At 67.2% G+C, this 23,803-nt stretch overlaps 3 protein-coding genes across 4 annotated transcripts; 1 reads left to right on the top strand and 2 right to left on the bottom strand.

Annotated features, from left to right (window-relative positions):
• Positions 1–63: 63 nt before the first annotated feature.
• LOC309587069 (FH2 domain-containing protein 1-like) lies at positions 64–7,847 on the bottom strand (the record flags this gene model as incomplete). Its single annotated transcript, XM_082304949.1, has 12 exons — positions 64–81; positions 203–257; positions 2,220–2,308; positions 2,399–2,675; positions 2,835–2,905; positions 4,030–4,137; positions 4,226–4,296; positions 4,381–4,481; positions 4,583–4,668; positions 4,730–4,832; positions 5,231–5,292; positions 7,797–7,847. The coding sequence occupies 12 exons, from the start codon at positions 7,845–7,847 to the stop codon at positions 64–66; spliced, it is 1,092 nt and encodes a 363-aa protein (XP_082161075.1).
• On the bottom strand, positions 6,753–14,121 carry ARFIP2 (ARF interacting protein 2). Of its 2 annotated transcripts, XM_082303894.1 has the most exons (9): positions 14,032–14,121; positions 12,818–12,925; positions 12,544–12,652; positions 10,829–10,939; positions 9,619–9,734; positions 9,148–9,369; positions 8,660–8,817; positions 8,383–8,557; positions 6,753–8,044 (listed from the first exon to the last, which is right to left on the bottom strand). In XM_082303894.1, exons 2-9 carry the CDS (start codon positions 12,914–12,916, stop codon positions 7,889–7,891), a joined length of 1,146 nt encoding a protein of 381 aa, XP_082160020.1. In that variant the 5' UTR covers positions 12,917–12,925; positions 14,032–14,121; the 3' UTR covers positions 6,753–7,888. The 2 variants fall into 2 exon arrangements, with proteins under 2 accessions (XP_082160020.1, XP_082160019.1); XM_082303893.1 differs by lacking the exon at positions 10,829–10,939.
• Positions 14,122–14,213: 92 nt separating this feature from the next.
• TIMM10B (translocase of inner mitochondrial membrane 10B) lies at positions 14,214–15,486 on the top strand. The gene is made up of 3 exons (XM_082337842.1): positions 14,214–14,338; positions 14,578–14,673; positions 14,764–15,486. Exons 1-3 carry the CDS (start codon positions 14,300–14,302, stop codon positions 15,031–15,033), a joined length of 405 nt encoding a protein of 134 aa, XP_082193968.1. The 5' UTR covers positions 14,214–14,299; the 3' UTR covers positions 15,034–15,486.
• The last annotated feature ends 8,317 nt before the right edge of the window (positions 15,487–23,803 follow it).

The raw sequence follows: 23,803 nt of genomic DNA, 5'->3' as shown, positions 1-23,803 counted from the left end.
GGAGGGATGGACGGCCGGGCGGGCCAAAAACAGGTTGGAGGGTTGGGCTCAGAGGGCGGTGGTTCATGGGCTGTCCTCTGCCTGGAGGCGGGTGACAAGTGGAGCAGCACAGGGACCAGCCCGGGGACCTCTCCTGCTTAACACCTTCAGCAAGGACCCGGGCAGGGAGCGCACGCTCGTCAGGGTCCCAAATGACACCGACCCGGGAGGGGGAAGCAGGACTGCGCCCCAGGGCCTCGGGCAGGCGGGAGGAACGGCTGACGGGAACAGCGGGAAGCTCGGCAAGGACAAACGGCAAGTCCCGCTCTGGGCAGCAGAGCACCTCTGCAACAGCACGGCCGCGACTGCCAGGCTGGGGAAGCAGCGCCGGGGAAAACGGCCGGGGTCCGGGTGGGAGCGAGCAGGACAGGAGCCGCAGCACACGCTGGCGGCAAGGAGAGCCCGGCAGCACCGCGGCCTGCGCCAACGGGCACAGCCGGGAGGCCGAGGGCAGGGGTTATCCTCCCTCTGCTCAGCCCTCGCTGAACCACATCGAGACACTGCACCTGATTTTGGGCCCCCGGTCCAGGAAAGACCTTGACAAACGGCGGCGAGTTCAGGGGCGGCTGCGGGGCCGGTGGGGGCTGGAGAAGCTGCCCTGCAAGGAGCTGCTGAGGGACCGGGGCTTGCTCAGCCTTCAGGAGGGGAGGCTGCAGACCTAACAGCGGGGGAGCTTCTCAAGGAAACGGAGCCCGGCTCTTCACAGCGGTGCACGACAGGAGAACAAGGGACTGCAGGCGTGGGTTGAAATGGGAACTTCAGGCTGGATACAGGGGAAGGTTTTTTCTCTGTGAGGACCCCCAGTACTGGAGTAGGTCGCCAACAGATGCTGGGCAGCCTCCATCCTTGGAGGTTTTCAAGACGCTGCTGGATGAGCAGCCCAGGCTGACCCCACAGCTGCCCCTGCTTCGAGCAGGGGGTGGACAGGGACCCCCGGGGTCCCTGGCCAGCCTGGGACCCCCGGCTCCACTCCCCCTCCCAGGTCACGCTTCAGGCTGGATCGGGCCCCCTGGGACCAGCTGCCAGGACAGGAGGGACCAGCACTGGGGTCCTAGGGCCGTTCCAGTGCTGGCCAGGCCACCGTGATGGGAGGCCACAAGCAGCCCCATGGAGTGGCTGGGCCAGTGCAGGGGGTGGCCAGCCCGGGCATGGCTCCCGCAGGGGATGGGGTCCTGCACCGCCTGCCTCCGCGCCGCCTGGCACGGCCGGTGCCAGCCCAACAACAAAGGGCACAGTGACAGGGCCGGCGGAGGGGCTGCTTGGCAGGGACATGGCCACAGGCCAGCCCTGGGCCAGCACCGGGCAGGGGACGTGGCCGCCGCGGCAGCTGCGCCAGGTGCTGCGGCACAGCCGCGAAGCTGCGGCGCGGAGGCGGCAGGCAGGGAGCTGCGGCCGCGGGGCCCCCGGGCAGCGGGGCCGGCACCGCGCTGTGCCGGACAGAGGCAGCCAGGTGCCGCCATGGCCTCGTGTGACGGCAACGCGGGGCGGCGGGCAGGCCCAGAGCGTGGCCACCGCCCTGGGAGCAGGAGGCCAGGGAGATCCTCAGCGTTTATTTCACAAAAAACCAGGCAGGAGCAGGGACACAGGGAAGGGTAAAACCAGAGCCCAGCCCGGCAGCCCCTCAGCTGGGGGGGGTGCCGTGCCCCTTCCCACCCGTCAGGCGCCGGAGGAAGCCGAGCAGGGCAGAGCCCTCGGCAGGGGCGGCCGGGGGCGGCTGGGGGCACTCCGGCCCCCTCCGGCCCCCCCTCCGCTGGAAGAGGCCAGCCAGGCTGAAGAAGGGTGCGGGGCTGGCGGGGGCCGAGGCTGCGGCCAGGGAGGGCGGCTCGGGCAGGTCGGGCTCGGGGCCGGGCTCGAAAAGCCCCCCCTGGCCGCTGGCCGGGGTCCCCAGGGAGGGCTGGTGGCAGCCCCCCGCCTCGGGCAGGGCTGGCAGCGCCGGGGCCGTGTGCCGCCGCAGCAGGGCCGGGGGGGCTCCGGGCGGCCAGGCAGGGCTCTGCAGAGCTGGGGGCAGGAGGGGGCTCCCGCAGCCCAGGGGGCTGGGGGAGCCAGGGGGGTCGTCCCCCGGCGGGGCGGCCAGGCAGGGCTCGGAGCTGGGCTGTGGGGACCGCAGGCGGTGCCGGCGGGGCTGGGGCGTGAGCGGGAAGGGGCTGTCCCGCCCCGCGTCCCATGCGGCCGCATCCCACGCAGAGCACGTGGCGACGGAGCGACGCTTCAGCCGCTCCCGCTCCAGCTGCTGCCGCCGGCGCTGCGCCTGCTCCCGCACCCGGTTCTCCTGCGGGGCAGAGGCGGGTCGGGGCCGGCCGGGCGCGGGGCGGCAGAGCCGACGCCGGCCCCGCGTGTAACGGGGGCGTGGGGCCGGTACCTGTGCAGCGGCAAGGAGCCGGCCCGCGAAGCCGTGCAGGATGGCGCACAGCTCCTGCAGGCCGCCGGGCGCTGCGTCCTCACAGAAGAAGTCGAGGGTGGCGGCCGCGGCGCGGTGCATCTGCTCCAGCGCGTCCCACGCCCCGCGCAGCTCCTCCTCGGCCGCGCGCAGGAAGGGCTGCAGCTGCGGCCCCAGCCCCTCCGCGCCCAGGCTGCGGGCCCCCGCCAGCCGCCCCGCCAGCCGCCGCAGCTCCACCTCCACCTCCGCCACCTCGATCCTGCCGAGACGTGTGGATCGCCTGTCCCCCACCGCGCCACTCTGCTCTACCGTGCCCCCCGCAGCTGAGCCCCCTCCTGCCCCTCTGCTCCCACCCCCGGCCGGTGCCACGCATGGGGCAGGGTCCCTGCTCGGCCCCGGGACGCGGGGATGCCCTCACCGCGAGGCCGGGCCCACGTGCCGCAGCTTGCCGGGGAAGTCCAGCAGGCTCTTGTCCACCCTGGCCGCCTCCTGCAGAGGAGAGGGGCAGCGAGCAGCCCTCGCCGGGCCGCGGGGCATCCCCAGGGCCCCGGCAGAGCCGCCTGCGCGGCAGAGCCGGAGCTCGGGGGAGCGGCAGAGGTAACTCCCCCTCTGCCTGGCAGGGCTGGGGGCCAGCCCAGAGCACGCGTCCCTGCGTCCCCGGCCAGACGTGCTGGCAGGTCACTGCGGGAGTGACTTGAACCAATACCCGCGACCAAACCCCCAGGAAGGAGAAAAACATCCTCGAAGGCAGACGGGGCTTGGGGGGGGGGCTATGGCAGCGGTGTCAGGAGTGTCCAGACCCAGCCGAGGAGGGACAAACCAGTGCCGAGGGCAGGAGGAAGAGGAGGCAGCAGCGTCGGCTCCCCGCAGGCAGAAGCACAGCTGCCACCGGGCAGAGCAGGGGCGAGCGTGGGAAAAACTGCACCGAAGCTCGTCTGCCGGGGACAACAGCCTCCCCCGCACGCAGACGGGGCGCATCCCTGCCGGGGCCGTGCAGGCAGCGACCTTGCGCAGGACAGGGGAGGGAGCTGGGGCTCCCCGGGGACGCACAGGTGCCCGCAGCCACGGGGATGCCCCGGCGAGCCCCACTCCGGCTGCACCCTGCGGCTCCCGGGCAGTGGGAGGCAGCCGGGATGGCCCGGCGGTGGCACGCCAGCCAGAGGGAACAGCGCACGTGGCCGGGCTGGCCCAGGGCCTTCAGCGGCCGGCGGGCAGAGGAGCTGCCACAGGGCCTGGCGCCTCCCGGGGCTCGGCCGGGCTGCGCTCCCTGTGCGGGCTGGCAGCCGCAGCCCAGGACGGAGCCAGGCACCCACGTGCCAGCCGCTGCCCAGAGAAGGGCCATGGGGATGGCGGGTGCTGCCATGGGGACGATGGGCAGGGGACCAGGACGAGGTCCTGCCCGTTGCAGCCACGTCTGGAGCAGCCCCAAGGGCCAGGGAGAGGAACGAGGGGGTGTACAGGGACCACCTTCCGTTTAAGAACCCCATCAGGGAAAAGCCCGCTGCAGGCACGGACCCAACGCTCTGCCAAGAATGAGCCACCCCCCCAATAAATCCATCCCCGGCCCCCAGCAGTGCAGGGAGGCCAGGCGCCACGGCCCCACCGGCGCTCACCATGGCCACAAAGTGCAGCAGGTCCACGCCTGGCTCGTTGGCCTTGGTGTCGGGCAGCTTCAGCAGCGAGGCGAGGCGGAAGCCGACGGCGCTGCCGGCGTAGCCGCCCTGGGAGCAGAGCGGGGGAGTTGCCGCGGCCCTGCGGTGCCGGGGGGGGCGGGGGGCGGGCGGCAGGCCCCCTGCACCTCGGGCTTACTGAGTTCAGGTGGTTGCCGGCGCTCAGGATGAGGTGGAGGATGGTGTGCAGCTCTTCGCACTCCAGCAGCTCTGGGGAGCGGCCGAGGGGTGAGCGGTGGCAGGGATGGTGCCCCCCCACCCCGCGGTCCCAGTGCACCCCGTGGTGCCGCTCACCGACAGCGGCGTCCGTCAGGGTCTGGATGGAGCCGCGCAGGGCGCTGAGCCGGGGGAAGAAGTCCTCCTTCAGCACCAGCAGCTCCAGGCGCTGGGCGTAGCTGGGGGCGAGCGCGGGTGAGTCGGTGGGGCCGCGGGACCCCCCATCGTAGGGGAACCCCCGGTGCGTGGGACCCCCGGCTCGTGGGACCCCGGCTCCCACCTGGGCACCTCCGTCAGCAGCAGCATGAAGAGCTCGGGGTCGGCGAGCTGGCGGGGGCTGCCGGGGAAGGAGCGCAGCCGGGCCACCTGCGGGCAGAGAGGGGTGTCAGGGGGGGCCGCCGGGGGGTCCCCCCACCCCAGCCCTCACCTCTGCGGCGCCGGGCAGCATCCGGAGGAGCTCCAGCAGCTTCTCCGCCCCGTAGGGCGCCCCGACGCCCTCCTGGATGTCCCGCACGATCTGGCGGACGGGCCTGGGGGGACGCATCAGACACGGGTGACCCCCCGGCGGCCCACAGACGCCCCTCCACCCCTCCCGGGGGGCAGACACCCACCCGACCCCCTGCGGCGGGCACGGCGGGGGGGCCCCCCCATCCCTGCCCGGGTGCAGAGGGCAGCAGGAGCCCCTATTCCCCACCCGTGTGCGGGACCCCGGCGGGGGGAGCAGGTACCCGCAACGTCCCCCCCGCCGGGACCCCTGGGGACAGGTCTCATTCTGCCCCGCCACGGGCTGGACCCGGGCGGGACCCGGGTGTCTCCCCGCACCCCTCCGTCTGCGGTACCAGCGCGCCAGTCCCTGGGCGTGCAGGGTGCGGGGGGGTCCCTGGGGGGGACAGTGTCCCGCGGGGGGTCCGGGGGCAGCTCCGCTCACCGCTTGACCTGCTTGAGGAAGACGCCGAGGGCGAGGCTCCGCTTGGGCTCCAGCAGCGCGGCCTGGGGGGCACGGGGCGGTCAGGGCGGCGGGGGCCCGGGGGGACCCCGGCCCGGGGGGGGGGGGGTCTCACCGCGGGCGGCGGGCGCTGCCCCGGCGCGGCCCCGCGGGGCTCTCGGAAGAGCAGCCGGAGGCGCGGCAGGTCCAGCGGCGGCGGCGCGGCCCGCGGAGCCCAGACCGAGCGGCGGCCGCGCACCCGCGCCGCGGGCACCGGCTCCCAGTGCAGCGCCCGCAGCCGCCCGCCCTGCGCGGCCGCCGGCGGGGAGGGCAGCGCCGGGGGGGGCGGCCCCGGCGGCGGCGGCGGCGGCGGGGGCCGCGGGGAGCCCATGGCCGGGACGGGCCGGGACGGGGCGGGGGGCACCGGCCGCCCCGCGGCTCTTGCGGCTCGGCCCGCCCCGGCCCCGCCCCGGCCCCGTCCCGCCCCGGCCGTGGGCTCCCCGCGGCCCCCGGGGAAGGGGAACCCGGCCCCGCTGCAGGCGGCTGTCCCGTGGGACCCTCGGAGCCCCCGGCTGCCAGCGGGACCGCGGTGACGGGCGGCGCCGCGACCCCCGGAGCCGCAGGCGCCCCGTCCGTCCCGGAGGAACGAGCCCCGCCGAGCCCCCTCTCCTGGGGCCGCTCCCGGGGTCTTCCCCACTCGCTCCCCAGGCCGGGGTGGCACGGCCCCGGCAGACGGGTACCGATTCCTGCCGGTGCTTCGGGAAGGCGGGAACGGCTGCGGGGGACCAGAGCAAAGGCGCGTCCCCCCAGGGCTGTCAGCGAGCAGCAGCAGATGCCCAGGGAAGGCTTTAGGATGGGCAGGGGTCTCCCCCAGAGTCCTCTCCCGCCCGCCTGAGCCGGGGCAGGGGCATCTGCAGCGCCTGCGGCTGCGTTTTCTCCCGCGCACTTGCCCAGTCCCCTGTTCAAGCCCCGCTGTCCCGCAGCAAGGTGCCGCACGGCTGCGAGGGGCTCTTCGAAGACCAGCCGATGGTCTAAACCTGATGCCTGGCCACGTCACAGGCTGCGCCCGGCTCGTTCGGGGATGGCTTGGGCTCGGCTCGTCGTCTCCTGCTGGCCCCGGGCAGCCACGTTCCCACCACAGGGCAGGACTGGGCCGGAGGAGCCCCGCGCTCCCCCAGCCACGTTCCTGCGCGGTCGCCAATCCAGGTAAGGCCGCGCACAAGCAGGATCAAGCAGCGCCGATCGCCGCCGATGCTCCGGCTGCCAGCTCCGCGCGCAGAGCGGGCAGGGGGCCCAGGGAGCGGGCAGGGGGGCATGGGCACCCTGCCCTCGGGGCACCTCTGCTGCCCCCCCCCGTGGCAGGAGCAGTCCACAGCCATGGGGAAGCACCCGCCTCACCCCACTGCCGCCGCCTCCACCTTGCCCCCCAAGTCAGCCCCCAGCCCACGGGGACCCAGGCCCACAGCTCCGCGCACACAAGTGATCCGTACCGTTTTATTCTGGAGTCTTACAGAAGTTGGGAGGGAGGAGGGGGTCAGACCTTCACCGGGAAAGGGGGGGGGGCGTCAGATCCCAACATTAAATTACCAGGGATTAAATTAGCAAGAAAAACAAACTATTTTGTCTCAGGAGAAAGTGCCCAAGTGCTGCATGTGGCCAGGGCTGGAAGTAACACTCAGCTGGAGCAGGACAGAGCTCTCGGGCGCGGGACGCTGGCCGAGGCCCTGGCCCCGCTGTGCGTGGCACACGCACCGACATGCACATGCACCCGCCCGGGACGCGGCCAGCATTTGGTCCTTCGTTTGAGTCCCCGCAGCTCCCGGCGGCCGTCCAGGGCCCACGCGTCAGGGCGGTGCGCGGGCCCGCGTCTGGCCAGCGCCCGCCCGCCCACGCCTCGCTAGCAGCAGTGCACGGGGCCCCCAGCCCCGAGGGTGGCCACCCCAGCACAGAGCAGGTGAGCACGGCCCTGGCCAGAGGACCCGGAGGGGAGGACGGGCGTGCCACGGCCCCGAGACAGCTGGCACAGCGCACCCGTGCGTGGGGGACTGTAGTGTGAGGCTGGGGGTCGGCCCCCGGGGCGGCTGGGGAGGGAGTGCAAGAGCAGCTGCCCGGGGAGAGACCCCAAAGCTGGGAGAGAGGGCAGGAGCCCCGGCTCCTGGTGCCGCCCCTCCGGAGCTTTGTCTTCATTTGGAAACGAACCCTTCCGCCGCAGGGCAGGGGTATTCCTGGGCTGGGCCCCGGGGAGCGGGGCCGGGTGGGCAGGGAGGGTGCCCGGGGGGGTCTGGAGTGCACAGCCCCTGCGAGGGAGGCGTCCGCTGCCCCGCAGGGATGCCGGGAGGCAGGGAGGTCGTGCTGTGCCGGGGGTCTGTGCTAAGGGAGCGCAAACGAGCTGGGCAGGGCTGGACTCTGCCCCGAAGGGGAGATGCGGGACCGGGGAGCCCCGGCCTCTCCAAGCTCCTCTCCCCAGGCAGGACCAGGGCCCCACTCACGGCCTCCCGCTCCCCCCCAGACCAGGCCCCGGCGGGCGGCCCCCGGCTGTGGCAGGGCCCAGGCCGCGTCCCCCGCTCACCCTGCGAGCACGTGGCCTGGCCCCGCGCCAGCGGCCAGAATTCAGGTCCATGGCACCCCCGGCCAGAGCGGGCGGGGGGCGGTGGGGGCGGCTCACTGCTCCTCCAGCCAGGAGGGCTTCTCAGCACCGGGGGTCTTCAGCTTGATGTTGAACTGCTTGAGGGTCTGCTCCAACTGCTGCTGGTTCCCAGCGAAGTAGGCAGAGATGGCGTTGTGGAAGAGCAGTAGCTGCTTGTGCATCACCTTGATCTGGGAAGAGCAGGAGGGGTCAGCCTGCAGCGAGCTGGCCCCGCCGCCCAGCGCCCAGAGCAGGGGCAGGGAGCAGGGATGTGGCCCCCGCCTAGCAGCTCCCGAGAGCCAGCCCTGAAAGCCGGGAGAAGGCTGCGCGGCAGAAGCCACGACAGCGAGAGGGGGGCAGAGACGGGCGCTCCCCTGCCCTTCCCCTCTGGTCTCCTGGCTGCCTCACGGCTGCTGCCCACCCAAAGACAGGCGGCCGCCAGGCAGCAGGGCCAAGGGACGCAACAAGTGCACAGCAGACCCCCGCCCTGCGCCCTGTGGCCCCTTCCCAGCCCCCGGTCCCTCCCCACCTTGTTCTCCTCCAAGAACTTGAGCTTGATGGCCACATCAGCACGCAGCTTTTCGTACTTGTCCTTGTGGCTCTGGAACTGGCTCTGGGCCGCGTCCAGCCGGCACAGGGTGCTGGCATCCCGAGGGCCCATGCTCAGCTCCTCCAGGTCCGTGCGGTAGGCATCGTACTCCAGCCTGCGCAGAGACAGCCAGTGTCAGAGCTGCGCTGCGGCCCCGCAGTTCCCCCCAGGGACGCCCGACACCGTCGGGAACCCGCGGGCCACGCCGCCGCTCTACCTGGCTGTCTCGTACTGCTTGACCGTCATGAGCGTGTCCTCCATGGTCTTGTTCACCAGTGTGTTGATGCTGGAGACGAAGAAGTTGACGGCCCCCAGTAGTGTTTCTCCGTTCTTGCAGAGCAGTTTCTGCGTTTCCGCGTTGTAACCAAACTCCTCCTGGGAGAGGAGAGGAGTCAGGGTCCGCACCAGCAAGGCCCCCCTCTCTCCTCCCACGCACCCCGATCAGCCTGGCTCTGGGTGCTCCAAGGAGGTGCTGGGACACGGCCCTTCACGCTCTCCCCTGCCCCACGGCCTTCGCCAGCGCTGTCATCCTCAACCTCCTGCTTCTCCTCACACACCTGGGGCGCTGCGGAGCCAAGAGCCGCCCCCGGCTGTGCTGCAGAGCCCGAGGTTGATTTGTGTCTGTAGGCTTCCTCCCCACGAGAGGCACAAGGGGCTGCAGCACAGGCAGAGGCAAGGCCTGCGCCATCTCCCCAGCAGGCATACCTGCAGCTCAGGAGACTTCTGGCTGAGGTCCGCAAAGGCATCCCCCAGGGCGTGCTGTGTCTGCACCAGGCTGTAGAAGTGGTTGGTGAAAGCCCGCGCCAGCTGCAGCACACACTCGTACTTGCGCTTTGTCTCCCGGAGCAGCTCAATCTGCGTCTCCAGCTCCAGGTCCACGGTGCGGGAGCCCCGGCCAAACCGCTCCGAGATCAGCTGCTTGGTACACTGCAGGGCGAGGAGGAAGGCGTCAGGAGGCCCCGCGTCCCTGGCCGACGGGGAGCAGCGCTCCTTGCTGCTGCGGGCAGCATGGAGCTGCAGAGCTGTCCTCATGCATTCTGCGGGGGGATCCCCGGATGCGTCCTCCACCCCCTGCTGCTCCGCTGCCCCTAGCACGGGAGCTGGCCTGACCCTCAGCCTGCTGCATGGCCCTGGCAGCGAGCTGGGCCATCCTGCCACTCCCGGGAAGCAGCTCACCTTGTACGTGTTGATACCCCATTTCTTGACAATGTCGAACTTCTCCACGGCAATGCCACGGACAACTTCTTCTCCTCCGACGGCTGGGCTGGGGTGGGGCTGGTGCAGCCCAGAGCCTGGAACAGACACAGCCCCGTGCAGCATTGCCTTAGCAGGGCAGCAGCGCTGGCTCAGCAGAGCAGCAGCACCTGCGAGGGCACGGGCCAGGCCGCTCCTCCAAAAGCAACGGTGCCTTCACAGTGGGGCACCGTGGCTGCGCCCGGAGGGCTCGGGGTGCTGCAGGGAGCACAGGACTCCCACAGTGCTGCATCGGGGCTCGACAAAGCCCATGCACAACAGACTCGCGGTCTGGGCAGCACCCACCCCTGCCCGGCTGCTGCCCTGCCTGGGAAGCTGCCACCGTGCCTGCTGCGGCACAGCACTGGGCACATCGCCCCGCTCGGGCCCTGGGTCGGAGCAGCTCTCCCCCACCAGCAGTGAGGGCACGAGCTGGCAGCGTTAATGGGCTCCAGCCCGTCTTGCGCTGCTGCGTGCCTGTTAACTGGCTTGCAGACGTCAGGACCTGAGGCCTCGTAGATGCAGCAGGAAACCTGCTGCTACGAGCCCTTCCAGAGGGGTCCCACGCAGGGCCCCAGCGTTGGCAGCCGGCCCTGCAGGAAAAGGCGCTGACCCCAGCCTGCCCGCAGCAGCTGGCAGGGCCTGGCCCCAGGGCTGCCTCGTCACCAGCCCAGCCACCTCTGCTCTCACAGACGGGGCCTCGGCACCTCCCGCGCTGGACTGTGCCCCTCACAGCATCCTGCCCGACCCCGCTCCTCACCCAGCGGGCCAGAGGAGAGAGGTGACCGGCAGCGCCCGGGGGAAGCACACGCGTGGGCTCCTCACTGCAGGAATGATCTCCCATGGCTGAGCACCACCTGGGCCTCACCTTGAAGCCACCCAGGACCCTGGCAGCGCCATCCTCTCCCCCCCAGCACCAGGACCAAGACCCTGCTGCAGCTGCCGGGGGAGGCGAGCACTGGGAAGCTCTCCCTCCTGCGGCAGCGGGCTCGCCTGCCTGCACACCGGTGGCTCTGTGGGGCTGCAGCCACATCTCTGCGGGGGTGCTCCGAGGGACCCCAGCGCTAACCAGGTGCCCTAACCCAGGGTGAGGAGCCCAGGCCCAGGCAGGGGGGCCGTGGAGCGCCAGCCGGGGGCCGGGCGGCCGCAGTACCTGCTGAAGCGCCAGCCTGGTTGGCCATCCTGCTGGCGGCAGACGCACTGGGGGAGACGGATGGTCCTCGGGGTGGGTGAGGTTGGACAAGACAGCCTGGAAATGGAGGGGCTGGCAGGTGTTGAGCAGAGAGGGGCAGGAGGAGATGGGGCGGTGTGATGGGCACAGGGGCAGGAACGGCCAGGACAGAGGATGAGTGTGCAGGCAGGACAGCAGCAGGGGAGAGCGACGGGAGCAGATGAGTATGACGTGACATCAGAAGACATGGCTGGCTGCCAGACGGACACCTCCCGCACCAGGCACTCCCTCCCCGCTCCCTCCGTCCCCTCAACCGGTGCCATCGTGCCCACGAGCCGGGAGCTGGACAGGCCCAGCGTGACAGAGACAGGGGGATGGCAACCACAGCACACACCTCTTTCTGCCAGCCACTTATGCTGCTCTTCGGCAGAGCAGGCTGGGAGCAAAGGCACACGTCCCCTCTGCCTATGCAAATCCACTCGCTCGGGTTTAGCGCAGCACGGAGTGGCTGGGGTCAAGCAGCTGTCTGCTGCAGAAGAGATGCTTGGGGCAAGAGTCGGGGACAGAGACTTGTGTGAAACAGGACCACGAGGGACAGAGGGCGAGAGATGCAGCTGTGCCAGCTCAGCACCGCCGACGCTCATCACAGAGCCACTCGGCCATTGCTGCCCCCGCGCCTGGGCAGAGCTCCCGGGGGGGCGCGGGGCCCAGCAGGGCCCCGGAGCTGTGGCACAGCTGCCCGCACGCTGCCCGGCAGGCAGGACGCTCGCAGCCGTGCCCTGCCGTCAGGAGCACCCGCAAGCCCAGGACCGGCCTGAGCAATGAGAAGAGGAAATAAGTGGAGCGGGGGGCTCAGAGCCACCCTGCCCCATCCCCAGTCCTCACCGCACAACCGCTGGCACCACCGCACCCCAGAGCTCCCCTGTTTGCCCCAGGACCAGAGAAGAGGTGGGACACCAGTGTCTTTCCCCAACACCGGAGGAAGGACCCAAGCGCTGCCCCACCGCAGCACGGTGCAAAGCCCAGGCACCAGAAGCCACAGCCCCGGGGGTGCCCCCGGCCACTAGGACAGACCCTCGCCCGTGGGAGGCCCCACACCTGCAAGAGAGGGGAGCGCCTGTGGCCCTGCCCTCCCGCTGCGCCTCCCCATTAATTACCGCACGCTGGGAGTGCTGGAGGAGCGGGGTTAGTGGGGTGGCAGCCCCTCCGCTCTGAGGCAGCCAGGCTCTGCCGGGGGCACGTGTGCGCCAGCCCATCAGCAGAGCCCAGCCCTGGGAAGGAAGAAGGGGAAGGAGCCACCATACGCAGCAGGAGCCACCATCCCGGGAAGGAGGCATTGTACCAAACAGCTGGGCCGAAGCAGAACCACGTGTCAGGACCAGGGAGGGGATGTGCTGCAGGGCCCAGGTGACAGCCCAGCTCGAGCTGAGGCTCGAGACAGAGCTTTTGCCCGCGGGCCCACATGGGACCTTGCCTGGCAGCACTGCGGGCCCTGTGGCTTGAGCAGCATGCCTCCTTCCCCATAGGCTTCCGCAGCCCGGCAGGGAGCAGGAGGTTGGCGAGGTGAGGTGTGCCCTCCTTCCCGCGACGGAGCCTTTCCCTCCCACGAGGAGCGGCACTGCCCTCGGCAGGCAGCCCCAGCTTTTCCCCGCTGCCCCAGCCCCGTCCACGGGAGCCTGCGCCACGGCCTGGCCTACCTTTGATGGTGCTGGTGGGGATGATGCCTTCAGCCGTGCCCCCGTAGCCTCCAGAGACGATGCTGGTTTCGTTGAGGTTGGGCCCCGACACCATCACCTGCTGCAGGTCCTGGAGCGGAGGGAGGAGTGCGGGCAGCTAAGCGCAGAGCCGGGATGCACGGCCGAGCAGATGGTGCGGCCCTGACACAGAGGGCCTGGGGCACAGCGGCACAACACGGCCCGGAAAGCAACACCCGGGGGTCCAGCACGTCCCCACTCGGCCCCAGCTACCAACCTGCTCCAAGCCATCGTCCTCCGGCAGGCTGCCTGCGTCCCCGTTGCTGCTGATGGGGATCTCCATGGTGGCGGCCTTGCTCATGATCCCGTCCGACATCCTCAGGGCCTGCAAGGACACAGATGTGTTGCTGGAGCCAGGGGAGCCCTGGGGACCGGGCAGAGATGGAGACCACCCTGCCGTGGCCAGCACCCTGGGGCTCTCACCCAGCCAGGGACCCTCCGGGCTTCCCACGCCTAAGGCCTGGGCTGAGCTCCTGACGGCCAGGGAGCAGGCAGAGGACAGCGGGCAGCTGGTCCTGCGCCGGCAGCTGCGGGCACCAGGCAGCCTCTGCGGCCGCTGCACAGCACAGCAGTCCCTTGGGATGTGCCACCCTGGCCCTGCCTGCAGCCTCCTGCCGCCCAGAAAGCTCCCGGCGGAGCCGCGCGTCCCAGAAGAGCCAGCCCCAGCTCCCGCTCGCAACCCTGGAGCGCGGCCGGCGTGTTCCCTCCCACCCCGTCGGCCCACGGCTCGCACGTTTTGGAAACGAGGTGGTTCTCCCCTGCCCCTCGCGAGTCTCCAGGGCGCAGCAGCGGTCCGTCTGTCCCGGCTAGGCGGCAGACCCTGCCCCGGGACAGCCGGGGCTTTGCAGCAGAGCAGCTCCTGGCCCAGAGCCGGCGAGGACGGAGCCAAGAGCCACGTCCACAGCCAAGCCGCGCACCGGCGGGGGGAGCAGCGAGGGCCCCGCTGCGCCCAGACCGGTCTGAGCGCATTCCAGGGCGGGCAGTGCCAGGCACCTGAGCAGGGCCCGGACCCGCCCCCGGCGCTCCGTTAGCTGCCCGCCCAGGCGGGGACACGGCCCCGACGACCGGACCCGCAGGAGGGAGCCCTGGCTGCAGGGATGCTGCCTGGGCTCCCCGGGCCAGGGGGGCGGCTGCCCGCAGGCCCCGTCTTGGCCCGGGAGGGGAGCGGGGGCGGACGCATCCCCATCCCGCCCCGCTGCTCCGGCCTCGCCGCGGTCGCCCCGGGGACCGGCCGTCCCGGGCAGGCCCCCGCCGCGGCCTCGGGCTGCGAGCGCCGGCGGGGAGCGCCCGGCCCCGGCGCGGCCCCTGCCCCGGGCGCCCGGCGGGGGCACGGTCCCGGCAGGCCGGGCTCCCGCTGCCCCGGGCGCCCGGCGGCCCCCGGACCCTCCTGCTCCGGGCCCCCGCCCCCTCCCGGCCCCGGCCCCCGCCCACCTGCGCCGCCCCGGCCGCGGCCGGGCCCCCCCGCCCGGTGCTCGGGAGCCCGATGCGCCTCGGCCCGGGACACGCCGGAAGCCGCGTCACGCCGCCAGCAAGGGCCGCCGGGAGACCGGCCGGACGTGGCGTCAGCGGCGGGCACCGGCGGCGCCGGGCGGAAGCGGGGCGGAAGTGACCTTTTCACCCGGAAGCGCCGCCTGAGCGCCCGGACGGCCGGCGTGGTGCGGCCCCGCCGAGGCGGCAGGGCCGGGCAGGGCCCCCGGGCATGGAGCCGGGGGCCGAGCACCAGCAGCAGCTCCGCAGCGTGAGGGCGGCGGCGGGGCTGGGCCGGTGGGGGCCCGGGGGCGGCGGGGGGCGCAGGGGCTCGGCTGGGAGCCGGGGCCGGGGCTGGGCCGGTGGGGGCTGGGGGCGGTGGGGACCCGGGGGGCCAGGGCCGGGCCGCCTGGGCGGGTGGGGGCCCGGGCGCTGGGGGTCCGAGCCGACGGGGGGTCCCGGGGGTCCCGGGCTGGGGGTGAGCGTGGGCCGGTGCCGCCTCTCTCCCAGCTGCGGGACTTCCTCCTGGTCTACAACCGGATGACCGAGCTCTGCTTCCGGCACTGCGTCTCCAACCTCAACTACCGCCTGCTCACCGGGCGCGAGGTGAGGCCCCGGGGCGGCCGCGGCCCCCGGCGTGCGGGGCCGGAGGGGCCGTGGGAGCCCCCCGCCGCGCTGATCCTCCCCGTCCCGCAGGAATCGTGCCTCGACAGCTGCGCCGCGAAGCTGGTCCACGCCAACCACCGCCTGATGAGCGCCTACGTGGCGCTGATGCCCTCCATCATGCAGCGCCGTATCTCCGACTACGAGGCCAGCGCAGCCCAGGTGTCCCAGAGCTCGGCCCAGGCGGGATCGGCGGCGCCGGCTGCCCTGCCAGCGGCAGGGGGACCCGGAGCCTCTCCTGACCCGCCGGCGGCTCCAGGCCCCGCTGGAGCCTTGCAAGGGGCCGCAGGCACTGGCACGTAGCACGGCTGTCGTCCTGGGTCGCACCTTCCGACCAGCGGTGGGCTGGGTGGCTGCAGGACGGATCCAGGCTCTGCCTTCCCAGCGGGAGAAGTAACGTTCCAGTGCTGCAGCACGGTCTGGGCCTCCACGCGCTGCCGGTAGTCCTGATCTGGAGCAGCAGATCCGCTCTGCATCGAGACCTGGTCTTGTGGATCTGCGTCCTCTAGTGCATCGGCATCGAGAGCCACCTGGCAGTGGCCAGGTCTGTTCTGTGCCTGGCAGTGCCGGGGCCAGCACTGGCGGGGACTTGGGGGGCACCAAGAAAGAAATCACAGTGCCTGCCCTTCGGCCAGGGGCAATTCCCACCTGAACTCTGCCCTAACGGCTCTGGCGCTGGGCTTTCCTGCTCCAGGCCTGGGGTTCTCGTACTTCTAGGAAGCAGTTTCCTAGTGCTAATAAAACATCTCTTCGTCAGTGTCTTGCTGTCACGCCTCATGAGGGCGAGTAGAGCCCCGGCCCCGCTGGTCCCTCCTGCGCGCTGCACCCCGCGGGGACGGGGGCCGCTCTCCCCGGGGCTGAGGGCTGGCGCTGCTCCTTCCGCGAGCCCCTCTGTCCCCGCACTGGCTGTTGGCATCAGAACAGGCTGCGGGTCACGGCTCGGCGGGTGCGGGCCATTCCCGCTGGAGGCAGTGGCAGCACAGCCGGGTCTGGCCCTTGGCACGGCGAGGAGGCGTTGGAGGCGGCCGAAGCCGGTGAGCTTCGGAGAGGGGTCGATTCCTCCTGGCTGTGTGACAGACACGAGGCTGCGGCGGTTTGGGGCTTGCCTGCCGTGTGCCTGCTCGCGGGCTGCTGGGGCTGGGAGCCGTCCAGCACCACCACCTCCCTGCGGGGCGGGCGGGCGGGCAGGGGCCTCACCGGGAGCCTTCGTCTGGAAATATTTGAATGTAAAGGTCCTTGAAGCTGTAGGTCCTGCCAGCTCCCTGCAACTCCTGTCCCTGCCCGCAGAGAGCAGATCCACAGCACAGCTTGCTGGGAGCTTTCCCGTGTGCTCTGGCTGGCGGCACAGCTGATGGCGGGGATTGCCGTAGTGGGTGGCACAGGGCCGCAGCTCTGCCAGCAGAAAAAGGGTCACCCTGGACCCCGGAGAAGGGGGTTTCCATGCCTTCACCCCTTGTCTGAGCACCTGCGGCAGGGCTGAAGCCAGCCTTGGCATCCAGGGAGCGGTACGGCCCTGCTGGGGCTCAGCCAAGCCTTGTCCCTGGCCCAGGGCTCCAGAACCCTTGGCTGTTCTCTCCCTGCCGAGGTCCCTGCCTGCCCCTCGTCCCTGCCCAGGAGGCAGGGAGAGCAGAGCCCCGGCCACCCCCTCCCTCACTCTCTCGGCTAACAGGCTCAGTCCTGCTGCTCTCCGCCTCCGGAGACCTTTTCCGGGCCCCCGCTGTTGCCAGCCCCTTCTCCAAGCCCCTGCGGCACCTGAGGTGAGCAGCAGTGCTCTGCACGGCGCCGGCACTGCAGGGGCTGCACCGCCAGCAGCAAACGGGCCCCAGGCAGCCCTTTCCTGAGCCCCCCAACACCCTGGTCTCCGCACCCCTCGTGAGCGGAGCATGCCAGGGCGCTGCCCGCAGGGACGCCTGCCTGCAGGGACGTCTTCCTCCGCTTCCCCCTCTTCCCTCTGCAGCTAAGCCTTGGAGCGGCTCCCTCCTGCAGAGCCACTTGGTCGCTGAAAGCAGGGGGGGGTCTGCACAGCTCAGGGGCTCCTCAATGTCCCAAAGATGGGCTCTGGCCCCACCACCCACGGGCTGCGCTGGGCTCCCGCCCACGGACCCTCGGCACCCGACGTCCCCCCGTGCCGCCCCTGCCCCTGCCCCTGCGCCATCCCCAGCGGTGCAGGGCACGGCACGTCCCGGCGTTGGCCGGCCCGGAGCTGCCATGAGCACGAGAGGGCTCCCATGGAAGCAGCACGCTTGCTTCTGGTGCAGCAAGTGTTTGGGTTTTGTGTTGCAGAGACTGGAAACATTTATACAATGTAAAAATAAAAGAGCGTAAACTTACGATATGTTTGATGTCAGCTCTAGTTCTGGCCACGATTAAGTAAACTTTGGTGCATTTTCTGAATTCTCAGTGACCCAGTAGTGGTTTGACTTATCTCTTACCACACCGAGGAGACATGGCCTGGAGACCACCATGGGGGAGCACGGGGCCAGCCATGCAGGGGCTGCTGCAGTAAGGCCCCCAGCCTTGGCAGACCCTGCAGGCGGCTCCCCAGGAAGACGTCGTTTTTCTCATCTGTGTGTCCTGTTCCCTTCCCTTCTCTCTCTCTTGGTCTTCCTCCTTGGCTGGCTGCGAGGTCTCCACGTGGGTGGGGAGGGTGGTCTCGTGGGGGCTGCCGTGGGCATGGGAAGGGGCAGCTGCCTCCTGACGGCCTCTCGTCTCTTAACAGCTCCGGGAGCAGAGACTTAGTACAGTCCTGGGAGATGCTCTCCGTCGTGCAGCTGCGCTCTCCTGCCTGGAGCCCTCCCTCCGGGGAAGACATTGGCATCAAGAGCTGCTGGAGAGATGGCAGGACTGTGTGCTGGCTGCCGCAGTCCCCCAGAGCCCCATGGCACGCAACGGCGCCGTCTTGCCCTGGTTGAGCTCCTGCAATCCAGCTTTGCTGCCTGCACGATGTGGCTCTGATCTCCGGCCTGTGCCTGGGAGCAGGCGAGAGGCGCAGGGCACCCGCAGGCACCGAACAGCCCCTGCCGCACGCACACACGTCATTGCTCTCGTGTCTGCCCTCGGCTCCGCGACCCGGACCAGCAGCCCCTCGCCCGGCTGCCCAGCGGGCAGACAGCGGGCAGGGGGACGTGACTGGGGACGCAGGGCAGGGACTGCACAAGGAGCCCAGCGCCCTGATGGGAGGGCGAGGAGAGCCCAGCCTGCTGCGGGCCGCAGGGATGATGTCCCCAAACACAGAGTCCTGGCAGGCTCCCGCGATCACGTTTTCTTCCAAATGCCACAATTTGGACTGTGGTGTTTCCTTGAAAAGCAACTTTACTGCACAGGGCTCTGGGAAGGGTAAAAATTGAGAGAGATGACATTCTCCTTTCTGCTTCTCCCTAAAGCTTTCAGAAGCCCTGAGGAAGAGGGCTCTGAGTAGAGACGGTCTCCTTTCTCCCCCCAGTTAAGTCCTCCATCAGCCCAGGCCTCCTCCTCGAAGACAAGGACCCAATGAGCGATACGGAGTCACCTGAGGTACAGACCCCCGCCTGGAGCAGAAGCCCCTGGCAGCGGACAGGGCAGGAATACGAACCCGGTCCAAAACCCAGCTGACGCGCGCTCCCTCCCGGTGCTCAGGGCCAGCCTCCCCCAGCGTGCAGCCAGAGCAGGCAGGCGGTGCCGGTTGCAGGCTGCCCCATGCACGCGCCGATGCTCAGATGTTGAAAAGCTGCCGCCGCGTGCGCAGTCGGTGCAGGGGTGACTGCAGCAGCTGCTCTCCGCTGCAGAAATGCCTGGGTCAGACTGGCGTGGCCGGTCCCGGCAGGCAGGAGGTCTGGCAACCAAGGGCAAAGCTCACCACCACATGCCCAGGGGGACTTGCACAGGCTCCCCACGCTGGCCTGTTTTGGCACATGAGACACCTGGCAAGGCCACCCTTGATGGCAAATCCAGCTGTGCTGTGGCAGTGGCCAGCGGTGAGCAGTGCTGTCAGCGAGGCTCGGTCTTGCTGCCAGCAGGGAGCCGGGAGAGGTCCCTGAAGCAGCAGGGCGGCGAATGCACAGGGTGCCCGGCACCCGTCTGCTTGACCTCGGCAAGGTCCCTCGGCGAAGGCTGCCCAGGAGCCGCACGTACTGTGGAGAAGAGGACAGGCCCTTTGCTGGGAAGCGACCAAGTAAAGAAGAGGAGCAGGGGAGAAGGGTGGTTCTTCCCTGTGGAAGGAGGTCGCCAGGGGAGTCCCACCGAGACCACCCGCGGGGGCGGCTGCTGCTCAGCCTGTGCCTGAATGATCTGGCACGGTGGCAGAGAGGTGAGAAAGTCTGCTCACAGTGCTGCATTTACTAACGCAGCTAACGGGGCTCTGAGGAGCTGCAGCAGGACATCGCAGTACTGGGTGATACAGGGGCAGGATCAACTCAGCTTAAATAAATGGAAAGGGACACCCATTTCATGTTTTGCATGTGAAACGATGAGTCCTGAGCTGAGCATTACCGCTTGGGAGTTCAATCTCCAGGGGACAACAGCTATTTCTATGCAAACGGCAGTTCAGTGCTCAGGGGTAGTCAAAAAGCAAATCAAGTGCTAGGAAGAGGAGGAAAAGCAATAGCGGAGCACAGAACAGAACATCCGTACAGTCACCTTCTCAAACTGGAACAGGTCCGGAGAGCGGCGGCGGGGGTGGTCAAAGGGCTGGAGCAAGCAGCAGGCTGTGCGTCCTCGGCGGGAAGGACGCTCGTCCCATTCCTGTACTGGACCCCGGTCTGACCAAGAGCAGTTGCTGAGCGTGGCAGCAGTTGCTTTCAGTCTGTCTCAGAACATGGCTTTAACAAAAACTGCGTTGCGCAGTGCAAGTCATTGAGGTCTGTTGATTTCAAATTGTTATGTTCTAGCAAATGCTTAACATCCTTCTAAATTTCTTATCCTTCCTTGCTTGCCAAGAACCTACAGCTTCACAGTTGAAGAAACTGAAAAAGACCTCACAAGTTTCTTTGTCTGAAAAATTTCCTCCCGATTAAGTTTAACGTGGGCTTTCCTCAGCTGTGGGAAATGAATGTTTTGGCAGTATCAGTTACCCCCGCCGCTGGCTGTGACTGCCCTCCGCTCGCTGCGGCGGGGCGCAGGTGCTGGCCGCACAGCCGCCTGGCAGTCTTGCTCAAAGATTTATCTGCAGCACCTTTTGTGCTAAAATTTATGGATTATAATGTTCCAGGCACTCCAGTGATGATTTACTCTGTGCTGCCTAGTGGCTCCAGCATCCACCTCCCAAACTGAGCCCTCCCATAAGGAGGCAGCTTTCCTCCTCCATGCTGCAAGCCGACCTTTGCAGCAAACGCCCAGGTCTCTCCCTTGGAGAGCGCGGTCCCCAGACACCACTGACAGAAGCGTGGTGCCAAGCTGTCGGCTGTAAAAGAAACGCTGGTGTCTTTAATAGCAATTACATCATTTTCCTCGCGCACATGCACTTATTTTAATCCACGTTATTGCTCCTAATCAGATTACAGACGGAAAGTCTCGGCAGGCCTGTCTGTGGGCGTCAGCAGGTGAGTGAAGCCGTGCACTGCGAGACCGATGCGAGAATCCTTGCTGCAACCTGGCAGCTCAGCGTCTGGCAGCGACAGAGGCAAAGACCCTCAGGGTATCTGTCAGCTTTAAGGGCTCCAGGCTTGCATGGAGCAGCTTCAGGTGCCAGGAATTCGCTGTCCGTCCTGCTGTTCGACCTTACCTTTCTCCTGGTTGCTTTTCTCTTCTGCCGCCCCAGCTCCTGCAGTCTGATCCTCCCCAGACCGCAGCGGTTCCCGCCGGAGCTGAGCTACGCCTCCCGTGCTGTCCCCACCTGCAGCACAGCCGTGTCACGGACGCTGCCCGCGGCCCGACCGTGCTGGGCAGCTCTGAGCCCCCTGCCAAGACACAGCTACCAGGATCTCAGCGGAGTTGGATCCGGTTCCTAGCGTGCCCCCAGTGCGGAATTAGCTCTCCCCGTTATGCTGCAGTCGGGGATCTGCAAAGCTGTCGGCACAGGTCCTCTTGTCCCTGCTCGTTGCTGCCCAGTGCTACACATCCCATGCCACTTTTGCCTGAGAGTAAAACCTTTTAGAACCCCATGTATTGGTGGTTGTGTTACTGGAGATGTTTCTCTACCAGGGCAGAAGTGTATAGACCAGGACTCTTACACAAAGAGCGTAGCTTACCGGTTTCATGGACCATGCATCGTATGGATAATGAGGTGTTCTTCCAGTGGAGGCTGAAGAGGGTTCCTAATTGCTTCCATATATAACAAAATATCTTTATCAGTGATCTGGATGATGGGGTCAAGTGTACCCTGATGAAGTTTGCTGATGACACCAAACCGAGTGGGGAAGCGGACACTCTGGAAGGGAGAGCCCCCCTGCAGGAAGATCTGGATAGGCTGGAAGAGTGGGCTAACGAGAACCTTATGAAGTTTGACAAGGACAAGTGTAGGGTCTTGCACCTGGGAAAACATAATCCAGGAGTGCAGCTCAGCCTGGGAGCCACCTGGCTGGGGAGCAGCTCCGTGGAGAGGGACCTGGGGGTCCTGGGGGGCAGGAGGCTCAACGTGAGCGAGCGGGGTGCTGCTGCGGCCGAGAGGCCAAGAGGAGGCTGGGCTGCATCAAAAGGGCATCACCAGCAGAGAGAAAGAAGTCGTGATCCCTCTCTACTCGGCGCTTGTCAGGCCACACCTGGAATCCTGTGCACAGTGCTGGTCCCCGCTGTACAGAAAAGATGCGGGCAGGCTGGAGGGGTCCAGAGAAGGGCCACCAAGGTGATCAGGGGTCTGGGCACCTGCCGTGTGGGGACAGGCTGAGAGCTGGGCTTGTTCAGCCTTGAGAAAAGGAGGCTGAGAGGTGATCTCATCACCATGGACCAGTGCTTAAAGGGTGGCTACAAAGCAGATGGCGACTCCCTTTTTACAAGGAGTCACACGGAAAAGATGAGGGGTAATGGGTACCTGTTGCTCCTGGGGAGATCCTGAATGGACACAAGAGGAAGATTTTTCACAATGAGAACAATCAGCCGTTGGAATCATCTCCGCAGGGAAGCGGTGGATTCCCCACCATTGGATGCTTTCAAGATTTGGCTGGACAGGGTGCTGGGCCATCTTAGGTAGACTGTGCTTTTGCCAAGAACGGTTGGCCCAGATGATCCTTGAGGTCTCTTCCAACTTGGTATTCTATGATTCTCTGAAAAAGAGGAGTCAGAGCCATTGCAGAGGTCTCTGACAAACTTCTCCACTGGGAAAGATGCGTTTTGCCCATCAACAATGTCGCAAAAAATTCGACCAAGAACAATGGCGTCTGCCTAGGCTTTCAAGAAGAAAGCGTATGTGTGGGACGAGAACTAAGATTCTTTTCTTGAACTCTGTTCCTGCGTCGCTGACATTTTGCAGCTGTCTTTGAAAAGGCAAAATGATCCAGAACAGTTTAAAATAGGGGCCCTGGTGATTTATATTATTCTGGGGAAATAATTTATCCTAAAGGCAAGTGGGCAGATTTGTTTGGCCAATTGCTGCCAAATTGCTTACTGTGATGAGCGGGGTGAGGGCAGCGTACGGCCGCTGGTGACACATCTGCGTGCACCGCAGCTTGCACAACTGCTTGAGGTTTTGTGCAGCTGGCGAGTGCAACAGGAGCTCACAAGCAGAGGCGGACCCTCACGGCACCGCTGGTGATGGATTATTACGGCAATCCTGAACTTGTGACCTACCCAGAGAAGCCAGATCTCACCCTGGACCGGCAGGCTTCTTGGCGAGGCTTTCTGCTGTTTCTTCCCTGTCCTGCAGATCACAGCACGTCTCATCTCCCCAGGTTTTTGGCTCAGCATATCTTACAATAGCTGGTCACCCCTTTTGCACTGGATTTCGCCTGGAAGCTACTTCCCACCCACACCAGACTGCAAAGTCCCCTGTCATACAGCGTGCACAGCTTATCCAGCTCTCCAACCTGGGCACCAGAGAGAGGGTACCTCACTTGGTGAGATACTAACCACTACCCGCGCAGCGCAGTTTGCTTGTCTGAGAGCCAACCACTGTATTGCACACGTGTAAATCTGTGAAAGGTAAAGCTGAGCCAAAGCCTGCCTGCTGAAGCACCTGGCTCACTCCACTTTTCCCTTGCCGCAGCCCTACCTGCTCTTGCTGCCTGCGGCACTGCCTGTGTCCGAGACTGCATGCCCATAGCGCCGGACCGCGGCGCTGCCGTCATCCCCCTCGTAGCGGCTGAAGGGTCTGGACCTTCCTTGCCTGGAGGTTTAAATGTCTGCACATGCACCTGCACTGCGCGTCTGCAGACAAGCACCACTGACTGCAGTATTTTACGGCACCAATGTCTATCATGTCATGCTCTAAAGTATCTTCTCCCTTTGCATTTATATTGTCTTAAGAAAGCAGGGCATGCCCTTTCCACTAAAGCACTTGTTCCTGTACTACATGCTTTTTATAGTGACCTCCTTCTCTCACCCACCCATGCCCCATGAAGGGCCTCTTTTTGTGTTGTTAAGGCCTGTGTACAACGTGCACACGCAGACATGGACACACACGTTTACAGGCTGCTTTGTGTTTTATAGACAGTGCTGCATTTTCCGAGAGACAGCCATCGTATTACTGCCCAGTCTGCTCTCCAACCCGCCAGCTCGCTGCTGAAGTGCGAGCACAGAATCCCAGAATGGCTGCGGGTGGCGGGGACCTCTGGAGACCGCCCAGTCCAGCTGCTGCTCGGGCAGGGTCAGCCAGAGCTGACTGCCCAGGTCCGCGTCCAGTTGGGTTTCGGAAATCTCCACAGAGACTCCACGGCCTCTCTGGGCAACCTGTGCCAGTACTTGGCCATCCTCACAGTAAAAGTGATTTTTAAATGGAACTTCTTATATTCCTTTTTTTTTTTTTGGGGTGCCTATTGCCTCTTGTGCTTTCACTGGTTGCTACTGAGAAGAGTCTGTCTCTGTCTACTTTACACCCTCCCTTCAGGTATTTATACAAATAGATGTGAACACCTTGAGCCTCCTCTTCTCCAGGCTGAGCAGTCCCAGCTCTCCGAGCCTTTCCTCATAGCAGAGATGCTCCAGTCCCTTCATCATCTTCATGGCC

Source organism: Platalea leucorodia (assembly GCF_965183815.1).
Source record: "Platalea leucorodia genome assembly, chromosome: 2".
NCBI lineage: Eukaryota > Metazoa > Chordata > Aves > Pelecaniformes > Threskiornithidae > Platalea > Platalea leucorodia.
Note: the sequence above shows the minus strand (reverse complement) of the source record. Positions and strands in the feature narration are given on the sequence as shown.